At 44.2% G+C, this 14,962-nt stretch overlaps 1 protein-coding gene, 1 long non-coding RNA gene and 5 other non-coding genes across 7 annotated transcripts in view; all 7 read left to right on the top strand.

Moving 5' to 3' along the window:
* Positions 1-2,306: 2,306 nt before the first annotated feature.
* LOC134466920 (uncharacterized) lies at positions 2,307-13,121 on the top strand. Its single transcript, XR_010038445.1, has 11 exons — positions 2,307-2,597; positions 3,539-3,637; positions 3,838-3,922; positions 6,965-7,016; positions 7,238-7,417; positions 9,979-10,034; positions 10,390-10,445; positions 10,711-10,872; positions 11,093-11,146; positions 11,685-11,749; positions 12,079-13,121. It is a non-coding gene; the product is annotated as an uncharacterized LOC134466920 (long non-coding RNA).
* Positions 3,355-3,422, top strand: LOC134468060 (small nucleolar RNA SNORD41). The gene has a single exon (XR_010038700.1). It is a non-coding gene; the product is annotated as a small nucleolar RNA SNORD41 (small nucleolar RNA).
* LOC134468064 (small nucleolar RNA SNORD41) lies at positions 4,054-4,121 on the top strand. Its single transcript, XR_010038704.1, has one exon. It is a non-coding gene; the product is annotated as a small nucleolar RNA SNORD41 (small nucleolar RNA).
* On the top strand, positions 6,601-6,668 carry LOC134468062 (small nucleolar RNA SNORD41). The gene has a single exon (XR_010038702.1). It is a non-coding gene; the product is annotated as a small nucleolar RNA SNORD41 (small nucleolar RNA).
* Positions 9,775-9,842, top strand: LOC134468063 (small nucleolar RNA SNORD41). The gene has a single exon (XR_010038703.1). It is a non-coding gene; the product is annotated as a small nucleolar RNA SNORD41 (small nucleolar RNA).
* LOC134468059 (small nucleolar RNA SNORD41) lies at positions 11,909-11,976 on the top strand. The gene has a single exon (XR_010038699.1). It is a non-coding gene; the product is annotated as a small nucleolar RNA SNORD41 (small nucleolar RNA).
* Positions 13,122-13,814: 693 nt separating the features above from the next.
* The window catches only part of fbxw9 (F-box and WD repeat domain containing 9), a 7,410-nt gene continuing 6,262 nt past the window's right edge, over positions 13,815-14,962 (top strand). Inside the window, exons 1-3 of the mRNA XM_063221403.1 lie at positions 13,815-14,193; positions 14,322-14,595; positions 14,956-14,962. The exon at positions 14,956-14,962 is cut by the window's right edge and continues 99 nt beyond it. Of these exons, the coding sequence (XP_063077473.1) occupies positions 14,453-14,595; positions 14,956-14,962 (150 nt within the window). The 5' untranslated portion in view covers positions 13,815-14,193; positions 14,322-14,452. The remainder of the gene's footprint in view (positions 14,194-14,321; positions 14,596-14,955) is intronic.

Genomic DNA, 14,962 nt, shown 5'->3' with positions numbered 1-14,962 from the left:
TACAGATTACCATTACACCTGTAGAGATTATTATTGGTGTATTGGTGGATGCACCGATACACATTTTTTCACCTCACAGGAAGTGCAAGAGTTGTAAGTCCCAGTGTTATGATTTCAAATTAACATTACACCTGGCTCAATGTCAGTATCGGAAACTTTGGGAAAATTCCGATCCGATCCGATCCGATCTCTGAATTATGTTGATATCTGAGCCTGATACCGATACACCGATACTGGTATCCCATAGCTCACTGGTGTACCTGAGCAAGACAAATCGGCTGCTGGCATTGGTGTGCCTGTAAAGACTGTCGTTGGGTAAACTGGAACTGACTGACATAAGCAAGCCTGAAATGGACCATTTTCACGTGACGCCAGACATATGCAATTTCAAATCATTCAAAGCAGGTAGAAGTTCTGGAGACTTAGACATAGACATGACATGCCACACAAGTTATACGCCACTGTTTTCTATGGAAAACTACCGGCCTATTCATTTATATCAGCTTTGCTTCAAAATGGAATTTATTTGCCGTCATTGCGTGACACCGGACACATGCCATTCCAAATTGCAATGCATTCAAAGCAGGAAGAGGTTGTATCCGGAGACAAATGCTGCATGTAGACCAGATACCTGTCAGTGTACACATAACTATAGACCAGGGGTTCCCAACCTTTTTCAACTTGGGGCCCACTCAAAATTGTCAAAAATGTTCGGGGCCCACCTCTGACCCAATTAAGAATAAAACTCAAATAAATCAACAACAACACACACCAAAACTTGATTATTATTTTTGGAAAATGATTTCAAGGCCCACTTGGAATACCTTCAGGGCCCACCAGTGGGCCCTGGCCCATAGGTTGGGAATCACTGCTATAGACATTACATGCCACACAATTTATACGCGCCACTGTTTTCTATGGAAAACAGTATTCATTTATATCCGCTTTGCCTCAAAACGGAATTTGTTTTGCCATCATTGCGAGACAGACATTGGTGAACCTCCTGACTAGACTGGCATTGTGTACACAATGCATGAGGGACTGTTGCGTTCCAGATCAGGGTTGGGCAATCCTCTCCATTCGAGGGGCCACTTCACATTTTCAAAAAGTCCTCCAAGGGCTGTACTATGAACGCAAACCAGGATTTCCCCCTGCACTTTAGACCTGTATTGAAGGTGGCCACCTTTACACTGACCAGGCTCCACCTTCACTAGGTCCCCTGAAAATATTGTATTGAAAATGTAATTTCTAAAAAAAAAATTGAACAAAACATGTCATATTTCATCAGGTTCTGATTTGGGTGCCTCAACCCAAAACCAGAAATGTTCACACTGTAAGGCTGGTTTGCACACTGACAGAAAGCTCTTTCTATGACAGAAAGGCTTTTCAATCAGTGTGTAAACCAAGCTTACCTTGTGCACGAGAGGCTGGTATTGATGGACCTAGCTCACAGTAAACGGTCACTGACACACCTGAGCGAGAGACTGATGTGAAGAGTAAATGTCAAGTTTAATGTCAAGGTAACGGCCTTCAGACATGCATACATGTTCAGCAGGGGTGACAGGCTTTCCCCTGGGCTCAGGACAAAGTAATCTGAAAGTGCCCCCTACCCAATATATGCAATATGCAATATAATGGGGACCCAATTCTGGGCCCCCCATCTCCCTGGGCCCGGGACAACATACCCCTGTCGGCAGGCCTGGGCGAGCAATTATTTTGGTCCAGGGGCCACATTGGGTTTAGATTAGTTCTATTGACTGAAGTTGGAGGAAACTTGCCTTTTTGTCAGTGATACAATATAATGTACGCTGACAAGGTGTTGACTAGCGAGCCTACCTCATGCCTGCACATCGTCATGAAATGTATTTTGATGAATACAGTATACCAGCCTTGGCTAATCACAAAGCCGCAAGATCAAACTGTTTGTAGAATTGTGATTGGTGAGTATTACTTTGGATTTAAAAGATGTCTTTTTAAAAGAAGTTTTACGAATGTCACGTATTCGGGATTAATGGGTCAATACCTCTATGCTGATATACCTACTTGAAAAACATCAAATGGAGATTTTGTGTCAAACTTTTTTCAGATGGTCAGAGGTTACTATTTTTGTACAAAGCAAATGATTTATATACATTGTTTTTTGTAATATAAATAAAATGTTTTTCTATGAAGCGAAACTATTTTGTTCATGGCCTTTGCTTCCCTGCCTTTGGAGGAAGGCGTTGTGTCACATCATCTCGCAGTATGGTGTTAGGCCTATGCATTTTAAAAAAACACGGGGTTGATTAAGAAAATACACATAACATTTTATTATTATTATTATTATTATTATTGCTGCTGTTATTAAATTATTAAGTTGGGGTTGATTCTTGTTCCACAACTAGGCCTGCTATCCTCCAGCCCAGATGGGGGCGGTAATGCTTTAGCTGCTAGCTAGATAAATGCAAGAAGAATGCGAAGAAGACCAGAAAGTCTTGAGGAAAAAGTCAGACGCCAGCCATGTGTGAGCAGAGGATGAAGATTGCTCAAACAAGTTTTCAGGCGAAGTTTCCAGAACCCAGACGCTCCGTGACCCATATCACACCCTCTACAAGCAGGTACGACTGTGGTTTGAGGGCGCAATGTAATATGTGCAAAACTATATTCGCTCAGATGATTTCTGCAACAGGCGACTTGCCATCGTGTCGAATAGGTCAATTAGCTTGCTAACTAAGCTTAGTTACCGCACGACGACAGGAATATGAAATCCAAAGCTCTCTTCTCATGTTATTTTGCAAGGGCAGTTACCGGTACTTTTTTTGCGGTTCAGTGCATTTTGTTGACTCTTTGAATAACTTCTGCCAAGTTAACTGGTTATGGCGAGGCAGGCGCCCTCCAATGACCTAGGAAGTGCAAGGTTCTAAGTTTATGTTGTAATTTAAACTAACTTGACTACTCTATTTACCAATTGCTCAAGTTGTTGCGGTTCTCCAGAGGGAATTCGGCACACTTGAAAAATGAGGCACCGCAATGAGAACTTATCTGTTTCACGGTAAAGCCTCGTGGCCCTCTCGAGTTGCATCCACGTGTCGTGCTCAAGCTATTCGGGACTGGCCTCGTGCGTGCCAAATAGATATGACGTGACGTGAATAGTAGAGCCCTGCTCATAGTGAAATATCTGCAAGCTAACTAAATGTGTCGTTGCTCGTTGGTTAGTACCGTACGTTACTGAACTAAAAAGTAATTATACAAAATGAAATGTATTAAGACGCACATATATCTGCTCCTAGTCCCCAGGGACCGCAATTCCTTGGCGCAACCTCTCCTTCACAGACACACACACGACACGCACATACTTGCCGAAGTCTTGCTTCTCTGGAAATGATGCATAACGCGAGCTCTGAGTGTTAGTGATGCTTTAGTATTCATACTGTCTGATCCAGAGAACACACAGGACTGATGGTGTGTGTGTGTTTGGTAGGCTACCTAATTTTCTTGAAGGGAGTGTGTAGTATTCTCATCACCACTATTTTGTGTCTGTGTGTGTGTGTGTGTGTAGGTGTGTGTAGGCATCAGCACTGTCATCTGCAGTCATGACCGAAACTGCTGAAGTCTGAAGTTGATTACCTGCTCAACTGATGATCACTACATCTGCCAGGTAGGTAGGGGTGTGTGTGTGTGTGTGTGTGTGTGTGTGTGTGTGTGTGTGTGTGTGTGTTACATATTTGTTGGCATCCATTGCACAAGCATGCTTGTCGTAGATGGTAATCCTCTCTCTTTGTCTCTCTTGCTCTCTGCCTTCTCCTTTACTCCCTCCGTTTCTCTCTCTTTGTTTTCCTTCTTTCCCTCCCCATGCAGGGCTCGTTCGTAGCGGCAGAAGTCAGTCATGATCCCCAACTGGGTCCCTGCACCTCTTCAAACGCAGCAGTGCGTCCTTTCAGAGGTACACTACACCACTAACACATTGATGGATTACGCACTACACACACGCATACCTCTGCATGCTTATGCACACACATGCAAATGCCTTCCTCCGTGCCACTATGGACGCGCATAAACTTCAGTCCTGCTTCTCTGGAAATGATGCACAACGCGGACTCTGAGTGTTTGTGATTCTTTAGTATTCATACTGTCTGATCCAGAGACACACACACACACACACAAACACACACGGGACTGAGGGAGTGCTTAGAACTGATGGAGGCTACTGTATGTTGGTAGGACTGTTGGAGAGGGAGGGAGGGAGTGTGTGTGTGTGTCCAAACCTGCTGTAGAGTTCTATGGGTTTTGTTTTCAAAGTCTCTCTTTCTCTTTTTCTCTTTCTCTCTCTCTCTCTCTCTCTCTCTCTCTCTCTCTCTCTCTCTCTCTCTCTCTCTCTCTCTCTCTCTCTCTCTCTCTCTCTCTCTCTCTCTCTCTCTCGTAGGGGAATGTGTGATGCTGCCGGAGAGTCACGTTGTCCTCATCATTGGGAAGGTGAGTCGCTACATGAGTGTACACCCGCTGACTGTGTGTGTGTGTCTCTGTTTAATGTGTGTGGATGGTGGAGAGGATGAAAGTTAATGTCCTGAGTGTCTGTGATGCTCTATTATGTATTAGCTGCTGATCCACCTGCTCAGAAGTGTGTGTGTGTGTGTGATAATGTCTAATGTCGTGTGTATGGTGGGGATATTGGCTAATGGTGTGTGTGTGTCTGTGTTTAGGATGAGTGTGTGCCCGAGCATGTGGCCGCTCCAAACATCTGGCCTGTCAGCAATGCTTCTGGCCTGGAGGTGCAGATGGCGCTACAGCGTAGAGGACGACCTATGCCAGGGCTCGTAGACTCGGGCCCGAGTTCCTGAGTTGGACATCCCTAGGCCTGTCACGATAACAATTTTTGCCAGACGATAACGATAACAAGAAATTATTGCGATAATCGATAATATTGTCTCTCTCGCCATTTTCAAACAATATAATGTGCAATAAAAAACACTGCTATGCAAGGTGCGGCCTCCTTCTTGAAACATTGAATTTAACATTTGGGCCAGCACCCTCAGAGGTTTAAATAGGCCTAATTAAGATTGACGCCTGCTCCAAGAAGAAATGTGTCAAACAATATAATGACGTAAAAATGCAATAAAAATGTGCCTACACCCCTTCACATTTGTAAAGCATCACGGCGGGATGTATATATGTGTTTTTAATTACATCCTCATGGAGCACAATAGGCTCTAAATAGGCTTTTTTTGTATTTATTATTAGGGTAAGTTATAGTCTTACTTTAATATTTTCTGTTATGTATCTTTCTCAAGCACACTGAATGGCTTATAGGCCTATCCATGGGGTGATGTAAAATAACCTACTGGTTATTGTTAATTCACAAATTATTACTTAGACAGCTTATTTCACCAAAATGCACGTTGTTACCAGCTAATTGTCAGTCAAAACCCAAATCAGCCCTGTTAAAGGCATTTCAACATCAGCAAAAAGCAAAAGAGCATGAACAGATGCACAAGTTCCAGGTGCAGGCAGCGCTCTCTCTCTCTCGCTCTCTCCCTCCCCGATACCCTCGACTGGAACAAGTTGCAATTCTGCGCACTTTAAAGTCCTTTATGAACGCCCATACATTGATTCTTATGAGTTATGAGTCGCCATGCCTCTGTTTTCCCCTGTAGCGCGCTCAACCGTTCACATTCTCCTGGTGTGGCTGATTTAAATCCACAAATCTTATCTTCATTATTTGCTTGCGGACTGCCTACTCATATTGTTAGGTCTAAATAAACAAGAAATATAGCGAAAATCACAAAAAGAACAGACAACGACCGTCGGGGTAGGAGGCGCATTGAAATAATAGGGGAAACTCGGCGAGGTTTAAAATAACAGCCTCAGAGCAAGTTTGTCGCGACGGTACCACTATTTCATGTTTGCACAAACACGTCTTCGTCGTGGATATTGGGTTGCTGCGCATGTTTCAAAATGAACATTTGCCTCCGTGTTGGAGCTGTTCATTCCCCTCTCTGAGGAACGTTGTAGATGCGCTGACAGAGACTGGAAGAATATTGCGCTCCTAGTCTCCAGCGCTGATTCTTTGTCGAGGCTTATAAGCGACGCGCGGGAACACCAGCGTTCTTTTTCAAAGACGCAAGTAACCAGATCAATGCACCTTTTTCAACCAGAACTGCACTGAAACTTAAAATTACACCAACATTTAAGCGTCATTGCGCTGCGTTGGCCTATAACGCGCCAGCCTAGTCTTACGGCTACGGTAGAGAAAGGGAGAGAGGGGAAACAAAACACCACGCAAATAACTTATCGTTACTTATCGGGGCCAGAAAAGTGATCGTCCTTGTAAAAAGTTACCGTCCGATTTATTGACTTATCGGATATCGTGACAGGCTTAGACATCCCTTAGCTTCACAATGACGACCTGCACTCGGACTGGAAGCTACGTGAGTGACACACACACACACTCAAAATGCCTATTGGTCAGGTTTTGACGCATCAATGAAATGTAAAAAGGTGTGTAGACTGTCTGTCTGATCTTGACAGTGACGCGCACTCCAACCACACTGATATTCACACACACACACACACACACACACACACACACACGTTCCCTCCCTCTTAAACTTCAGTCCTGCTTCTCTGGAAATGATGCACAACGCGAGCTCTGAGTGTTAGTGATGCCTTAGTATTCATACTGTCTGATCCAGAGACACACACACACACACACTCACACACACACAGAGGACTGGGGGAGTGCTTAGGACTGATGGAGGCTATACACTACTGTCTGTGTAGGACTGTTGGAGAGGGATTGTGTGTGTGTGTGTATACAAACTTGCTGTAGAGTTCTGTGGGTTCTGTTTTTAAAGTCTCTCTCTCTCTCTCTCTCTCTATCTCTCTCTCTCTCTCTCTCTCTCTCTCTCTCTCTCTCTCTCTCTCTCTCTCTCTCTCTCTCTCTCTCTCTCTCTCTCTCTCTCTCTCTCTCTCTCTCTCTCTCTCGTAGGGGAATGTGTGATGTTGCCGGAGAGTCACGTTGGCCTCATCATTGGGGGGAGGTCAGTCTCTACTTGAGTGTACATCTGCTGACTGTGTGTGTGTGTGTGTTTATTGTGTGCATGGTGGAGAGGATGAAAGTTAATGTCCTGAGTGTCTGTGATGCTCTACAATGTATTAGCTGCTGATCCACCTGCTCAGAAGTGTGTGTGTGTGTGATAATGGCTAATGTTGTGTGTATGATGGGGATATTGGCTAATGGTGTGTGTGTGTCTGTGTTTAGGATGAGTGTGTGCCCGAGCATGTGGCCGCTCCTAACATCTGGCGTGTCAGCTTCTGGCCTGGAGATGGCACTACAGTGTAGAGGACGACCCATGCCAGGGCTCTTAGATTCGGACCCGAGTTCCTGAGTTGGACATCCCTTAGCTTCACAATGACGACCTGCACTCGGACTGGAAGCTACGTGAGTGACACACACACACACTCAAAATGCCTATTGGTCAGGTTTTGACGCATCAATGAAATGTAAAAAGGTGTGTACAGGGATTAAAGTTTTCCGTCGCTACGACGGAATTCCGTCAACTGGATTTTCGTTTGGACGGATTTCCGTCCGTATAATTTATGTCAATTAATTTACAATTTTTACTTTCCAACTGAACTCAAATCGAGAGCACTCCTGGTCATGTGAAGGGGACGAGAGGTGTGTTTGGTGTAGGCCTACGGATGTAGTTAGACTCCACCATTGGCGGTGTGATACAACATTCACTCATCAGTAGCCTAGTTTTGGGTCATCCCCTGTTCTTCCGTGTTCCAAAAAAAGTACACGAGCGGTCAACAATTCTGTGGCAGCGCAACGCGAGAGATTAAAAAAATAAATAGCCAAAATTGTTGCTGATGGCAGAAAAGAAAATAATTGTAATACAATGTATAAAGTGCAGTGACGTTTCCATATCATTGCACCTGCCGTGGCAGATATTTAGGAAAAAAAAATGAATAGTTTACTTCGACTGCGTATGATGTCCTTTTCATGAAGGGTTTGCCTTTTAAGCATTGTGACTCTTACTAGCATTATTCATAGCCCCAATGGGACGACTATGGCAGCTAACTAGGATAGCCTACCATGCGTTTCATCCTCAAAGTTTAGCGCGTTTGACTGGCTGCGTGTAGAGCTAGTTGTCTTTTTGACAACGGATAATTCACAGTCTCATCTGTACTCATAGCAGATTAACTTTGTTGTTGCCGATATATATATTCAAGAAATAAGTTAAAAATGGGTTGCATTTGGGTCACGGATAGGCTATCCCTGGCAGAGCCAATATGCCACGTCTTCTGGGAAGCAGTGTTCTGATGGGTGGACTCATGGTCGATAAATGCCGTTTCAACGTTTGTTTCACTTTCAAGGCTGGTTACTGTGTGACGTTATTTCTGCTAACTGGAATAGTGTGCAGCAGCAACAGTTGTGTGTGCGCTTGTTTTTGAGAGGCTCAACGTCTGTGCCCATCTCGGACTATGCGTTTCGTTTGAGTTCAGTTAGCCTATTTGCGCACTCAGGACGGGTGGGTGATTTGCCTTGATTCGAGTGGAAAGCTGCGCGACAAGCTTGGGAAAGTGTGTTACTTTTGTAAACGATAGACGTATGTCTGTGACTGTCGTGTCTGCTGCGTCCTGTCAGCTTGTAGAACACGTGCGCATAGGAAGAATCGGGGACGTTTTTGAAATCAATGGTAAGCGTGTGCTTGGCACCGCACATCGAGAAGCAAAAAAGTATCCAGTAGTTTTCAAAACGGTAGAACACAGAGGTAGACATACCGCACCCTGTTTGTAAACAAAAGTTATTTGTAACAGGATGAATACTGAAAAAGGCCGAAGGGTGAAAACATACAAATACTTAAAGCTAGTTTTATCCCTCTGATTGCTATGATCAGGGCTTTTTAAATGTCAGAAATACAACTGCAAGCAATGCGCACCAGTGCTTTCACCAGAACAGTGTTTGCCCATTCTAATGTGAAAGACAAAATATAGCCTACTACTACAACAAAAAAAAACCATAATGGGATCACTCACTGTATCAACACATTGCAATTCCAAGTCAATAATTCTGTGAGATCAGCTACCATTTTGAAGCAGCATTCATTGTGAATCCATTCTGCATGATGTTGTGAACAATTCATAAACAATGGGTAGAAATAAGAGGAAATAACCAAAACATGCCCCAAATTTCAGTTCAATCTTTGCAGTCTGATATAGTATCCATTATCCCTCCATTCTCTGCCAGTTCTAGTCAATCTGGTGAGCGGCCTAGGCCTGCCCGCCCTCTTTCCTTTTTTTGTATTTAGAAATTGGCATCTGTAAACATAGCATTGTAGGCCTACATCTGATTGAGCACATCTGATCTAGTACCTACAGGTACACTCATACTGAGTCTATATAGGTCTACTGAGTGTATAATGAATATTCATTGTTCATGTGAAGTGTAAAGATTTATGTTGGTTGAAGTTCTGATTTTGTGGCACTTTTTGGCACTGGCGCCCTCAAGACATAGGCCTATTCTGCTCTAGGCGACTGCCCCGTCTGCCTATACCGCTGGCTCTGGCACCATTCCTTGCATGTATGTTTCGTCATGAGGGCAGAGCCTGGCTACATTGGTTTTCGTTACGGAGTGATACTCGATCGGGTGGCTAACCGGTAAAAAAGTTCAGTCAGATTAGTTTTTTTTGCTTTAATCCCTGGGTGTAGACTGTCTGTCTGATCTTGATCTGATATTAACACACACACACGCGCGCGCGCGTTCCCTCCCTCTTAAACTTCAGTCCTGCTTCTCTGGAGATGATGCACAACGCGAGCTCTGAGTGTTAGTGATGCTTTTGTATTCATACTGTCTGATCCAGAGAACACACAGGACTGAAGCGGCAACTTTTATCACGATTTTCTGGATATCCTCATACACCTTCGGGCAATTCGCAAATTTTTGAGAAAATGCCCGTGCAATCCTGGTGGGACTAACTTACTGCATCGCTCTCTCAGGTGGTGTCTGAGACTGTCTGCTTCTGGAGGATCATGTTGACATCAACTTGTGGAAGGTCAGTGTGTGTTGAGGGGCACGTGTCGTGTGCACTGTGCCATGTTAAACGTGCCAAATGTGGGGGAAAGGCAAAAAAAATCACCAGGGGGGGCAAGAACAGACACTGTATTGGTCAAGCTTTGATGGTGTCTGTGTGTGTGTGTGTGTGTGTGTGTGTCTCAAGATCAAACACACACTCCAAGCGCACTTCAGTCCTGCCTGCTCTGGAAATGATAGACTAGTGAACGCTGAGAATGTTGTGATGCTTTTTTCCGTATTCATCTGATCCAGAGAACACGCAGGACTGAAGGGGGTGTTTTCTTTAGGACTGTTTACAACGTGGACTTCCTGACACTGTGTGTGTGTGTGTACAGGTGGTGTCTGAGAGTGTGTGACTCTTCTGGAGGCTCATGGCATGATCCCATGCAAGGTAGTGTGTGTTCTTATCATAGGCTTATTTTATTGTGGGTACAGCAGGTGCTTTAAAAAACAAGTGTGTGTGTGTGTGTGTGTGTGTGAGGTGGAGAGGATGAAAGTTAATGTCCTGAGTGTCTGTGATGCTCTGTTATGTATTAGCTGCTGATCCACCTGCTATCAGAGTGTGTGTGTGTGTGTGTGTGTGTGTGATAATGGTTCATGTTGTATATGTGTATGGTGGGGATGTTGGCTAATGGTGTGTGTGTGTCTGTGTTTAGGATGAGTGTGTGCCCGAGCATGTGGCCGCTCCAAACACCTGGCGTGTCAGCAATGCTTCTGGCCTGGGGGGGGCGCTACAGCGTAGAGGACGACCTATGCCAGGGCTCTTAGATTTGGGCCTTACCTTCACAATGACGACCCACACTCGGACTGGAAGCTACGTGAGTCACACACACACGCCTGTCTGATCTTGAGACACCTACACACACATTTCAGTCCTGCCTGCTCTGGAAATGATAGACTAGTGAACGCTGAGAATGTTGTGATGCTTTTTTCCGTATTCATCTGATCCAGAGAACACGCAGGACCAAAGGGGGTGTTTTCTTTAGGACTGTTTACAATGTGGACTTCCTGTGTGTGTGTGTGTGTGTGTGTGTACAGATGGTGTCTGAGTATGTGACGCTTCTGGAGGCTCATGATCTCATCTCATGCAAGGTAGTGTACTACTTGTCAGAGACGCCTTTTATTGTGGGTACAGCATGTGCTTTAAAAACAACAACAAAAGTGTGTGTGTGTGTGTGTGTGAGAGAGGTGGAGAGGATGAAAGTTAATGTCCTGAGTGTCTGTGATGCTCTATTATGTATTAGCTGCTGATCCACCTGCCGTGTGTGCGCGCGTGTGTGTGTGTGCGCGCTGTAAAGATGGATAAACTCTTATATTTAAATTACATTCAATAAAATTGTTCCTAAATGCATGTTGCCTTTTCATGGATGGTAACCATGTAATAAACTAATATTCTGATCTGACCAAGCACAGTATTGTACGGGTTATTCAAAATGGTGGACACTGAGAGGTTCCACTTATAACACTTGAATTGAAGTGTTGATTATGTGTGATTTAGAAATTGATGGTGGTAAATGTTAACGTAAAAGAGGACCTTTGTGAATGGGCAGCGTGCATCTGCAAATTAATTTGAGTTAAAAAAAAACGCAAACATACTGTACATTGTTTTTAAAATGTGTGTGTGTTGCAGGTGTGACTCTGTAAATCGGCAGACTGGACGGCTTCCAATACAGACGACGACTGACTGGAACCCATGTGAGTTTCTTCTCCTTTCTCTCTCCCCCTCATCTGTGTGCACACATGCCTATTGACCACTATTGTCTCAGTGAAATGTAAACATTACATAGATGAGACAGTGTCTGTCTGATAACACACATACGTGTTCCCTCCCTCTTAAACTTCAGTCCTGCTTCTCTGGAAATGATGCATAACGCGAGCTCTGAGTGTTAGTGATGCTTTTGTATTCATACTGTCTGATCCAGAGAACACACAGGACTGAGGTGGTGTTTGGTGTTGCCATGCTGCTGACTTGGATACTAAACCTTTCTTTCCTTCTTTCTCTATTTCTCTCTTTCTCTCTCTAGGTATTTGGTGGATTTGCTGGTGAATGTGTGCCACTCATGTGTGCCTTTTCTGCTGCAGCGGAGTCAAGACAGAGCTGTGCTATACTCATGTACGGCGTGACGTTTTCCATGTGCGTTACTAAGCCCTGTAAAGAACCCAGTAGTCAGTGGTTCTATAATTGTTTTGTTATGAGAATTCTAGTATGTTTGTTGCCGCTGTTATGATTTCAAGATTTTAAGAGCAGTCAGAGCCTAATGAACCCGTAAGTGCAACCACGTAAGTGCAACCTTACGGTGGTACCAGATTTATGTACATTGAAGAGAAATAAACCACATGAACTTGGACCAGCAGTTGTCGGAAGGCCATTATTTATGGGAACATTACAGTAAGGAATTGGACCACACCTGCCACCGTAAGGAATTGGTTGCACTTACGGGTTCATTGACTACTGGGTTCTTTACGCGCCCTTTTGTGGGGGGAAACAACCCATGCAAGTCAATTGGTGATGTTGGGGTTTAATAAACGAAAGATACGGACCTGTAGGCTAGCGTTGTTCACGCGCAACATGCCGAAAACGTGTTGTGTTGCCGGCTGTTCAAATAATAGAGCCCAACAGCCGTGGCTGAAGCATGGACTGTGTTCATTTAGACAAGCCGATGTAGCATGTAAGTCAATGAGACATTTGGTTTGCTTTCACCCATAAAGGGGTGTAACGCAAATTTAAGAGCAAAGTACCCGGATGGCCGTTCATGAGTAAGGAGGCCACTAACCAAATGCTACGTTATGGTCCACATGTGACTGGCTGCAGGAAAGCGGGACGTATGGGCCATTTCTCAAACATCAAGTGTATCCAATCACTGGTGCACAATAGACTTTGAGAAATGCCCATTGAGTTGATGACAGCAGATGGTCAGCTTTGCGAGTGATGCTGGCAGAGACATGACTACGACTTCTCTTGGTCTACCACATCGGAAATCGTTTCTTTGACAGCCCGCTGGGCCTATGTATCACATTTCTGTTGAACACATGTCACTGGTGAAATAAAGAATTGTTCCAAGCTCAACATTTGTGCATGTCTTTGTGTTGGGTGGATGGGATAATATTTTTTTTTGTCATGTTTTTTTGAAGTATTGGATTAATCATTGAAGTGCTTGTACTTGTGTGCATTTATCACTGCTCTTCTGTATAGACAGTAAAATCAGGACCCAGCTAATCCGATTCAATAAATAGACCAAAATGTACTGAGGGTGCCTCAATGACAGAAGCAGGCATGGGGCATGCATGCAAACATGTACTACACAGAAACCTGGTGAAGAAACAAGTCATTTGGTTTTAGTAGCCTAATACATTAATACAGAAAACTACTATTGCAAAACTTTTGATTCAGTTAACTCTGTTGAATGGAGGGTAACCGTCTGGAATTGGAGGTGTACTTGATTTCCTACACAGAAACCCTAAAGAGATAAACAGGAATGACTTGAGAGCCAGAAAGCCAGCAGGGGAAGAAGACCCAGGCCACTTACAATATTCTCTGACGAGTTTTCTCTTCTCGTCAAACAAATCGTAACGTTTCATATATTTATGTGTTTGATTTGAGTCGTTTAAATGATAAATAAGTTACATAATAAAATTGATTATATTGAATTTTAATACACTTCTTTTAACCCAACAACTGCATGTCATTCCTTTGTACATGCGTTGTGTATTGTGATTGGCTAGTTGACTTTATAGGACTGTCGCAGCCCGATGGCGTCACGCTACTTGAAGTAAACAAGAGTTTGAATGAGTCAACTGTCGATTGCGTCTTGTTGCAGGAATGATGGATGCAAATGACAATCTAAAACAAATCAGTCCGAAAATGACAATGTGGTTGACTTAAACTCATCTCGTGTTTTGGGGACATTTTGAGGATTTATCAATTGGTGGACTGGATTGTGGTATCTAAGTGTATAGCTAGTTACAAACAGACGAACAGTAGCAAATATAGTCTCGTCACTTCATGGTCTCCGCTTTGTACTTTGGAAAGGACAAGGGTCTATTCTACAAATACACATCCATATGTGAGAAAGGAGTCTGTCGCAAGCGAGAAGCGTATTCCAGGACAAAGGAAACAAGGGAGACGCCTCGACTAGAAGGTAGGCTAACGCATAGACGTAGAACTAGGCTGCAGGGCTGGGATATCTCTGCTGGGTCTGTTGTTGTGATAAGGCAACCCGATTGCACAGGCGTGGTTGTTGTTATGTCTCTCTTTCTCTTGCTGTAGGGCTACGTTCGCTGCTCTGAGAGGTGCATGTGTGTGTCTAGAAAGGCAAGTAAATAATAACATTGAGCGGGGGACACAGCTATTAACATAAACCAGTCGCCCGGTGGACTTGGGGTCTCATCTCATCTGTGATGTCCGGGATGGACTGTCCCGGGGCCCCCGGCACGGAGTCGCCGGGGGAGCCTGGAAGCGGAGCGAGCCTCGGCAGCCGACAGGAGCCACTCGGTAGATCGGAGGAGGACGACAATGACATGCCCCGTCTGGAAGACATGCGGTAAGTGTATGTGTTGGATAGATTAGATTACAATACACTACACACACTAATAACTAGATAGCCTACTACACTGATATCTTCTCTAATTGCACCAAAGAGCCAGGCTTGTTGACTGGGTTGACAACTTTTCCAAAAACCGAGGTGTGAGTGGTCACTATAGGCCTATCTGGTACCGGTATACCAATGGCAATTATGTTCTGATCATAACCATCCAGTCACTGGTTTAAGATTGGCTTTGCTGTTTTAGGAGGCTCGGGGCCATTCCCAACATTCGAAATAATACATCTTGGTGAAAATCAGTACGGGACTGCCTGGTCGTAATGCTTCTGTGTGTGTGTGTGTGTGTGTGTGTGTGTGTAGGGTCTGT

This window comes from Engraulis encrasicolus, chromosome 17 (assembly GCF_034702125.1).
Source record: "Engraulis encrasicolus isolate BLACKSEA-1 chromosome 17, IST_EnEncr_1.0, whole genome shotgun sequence".
Lineage (NCBI taxonomy): Eukaryota > Metazoa > Chordata > Actinopteri > Clupeiformes > Engraulidae > Engraulis > Engraulis encrasicolus.
This window is presented reverse-complemented; position numbering and strand designations above follow the sequence as displayed.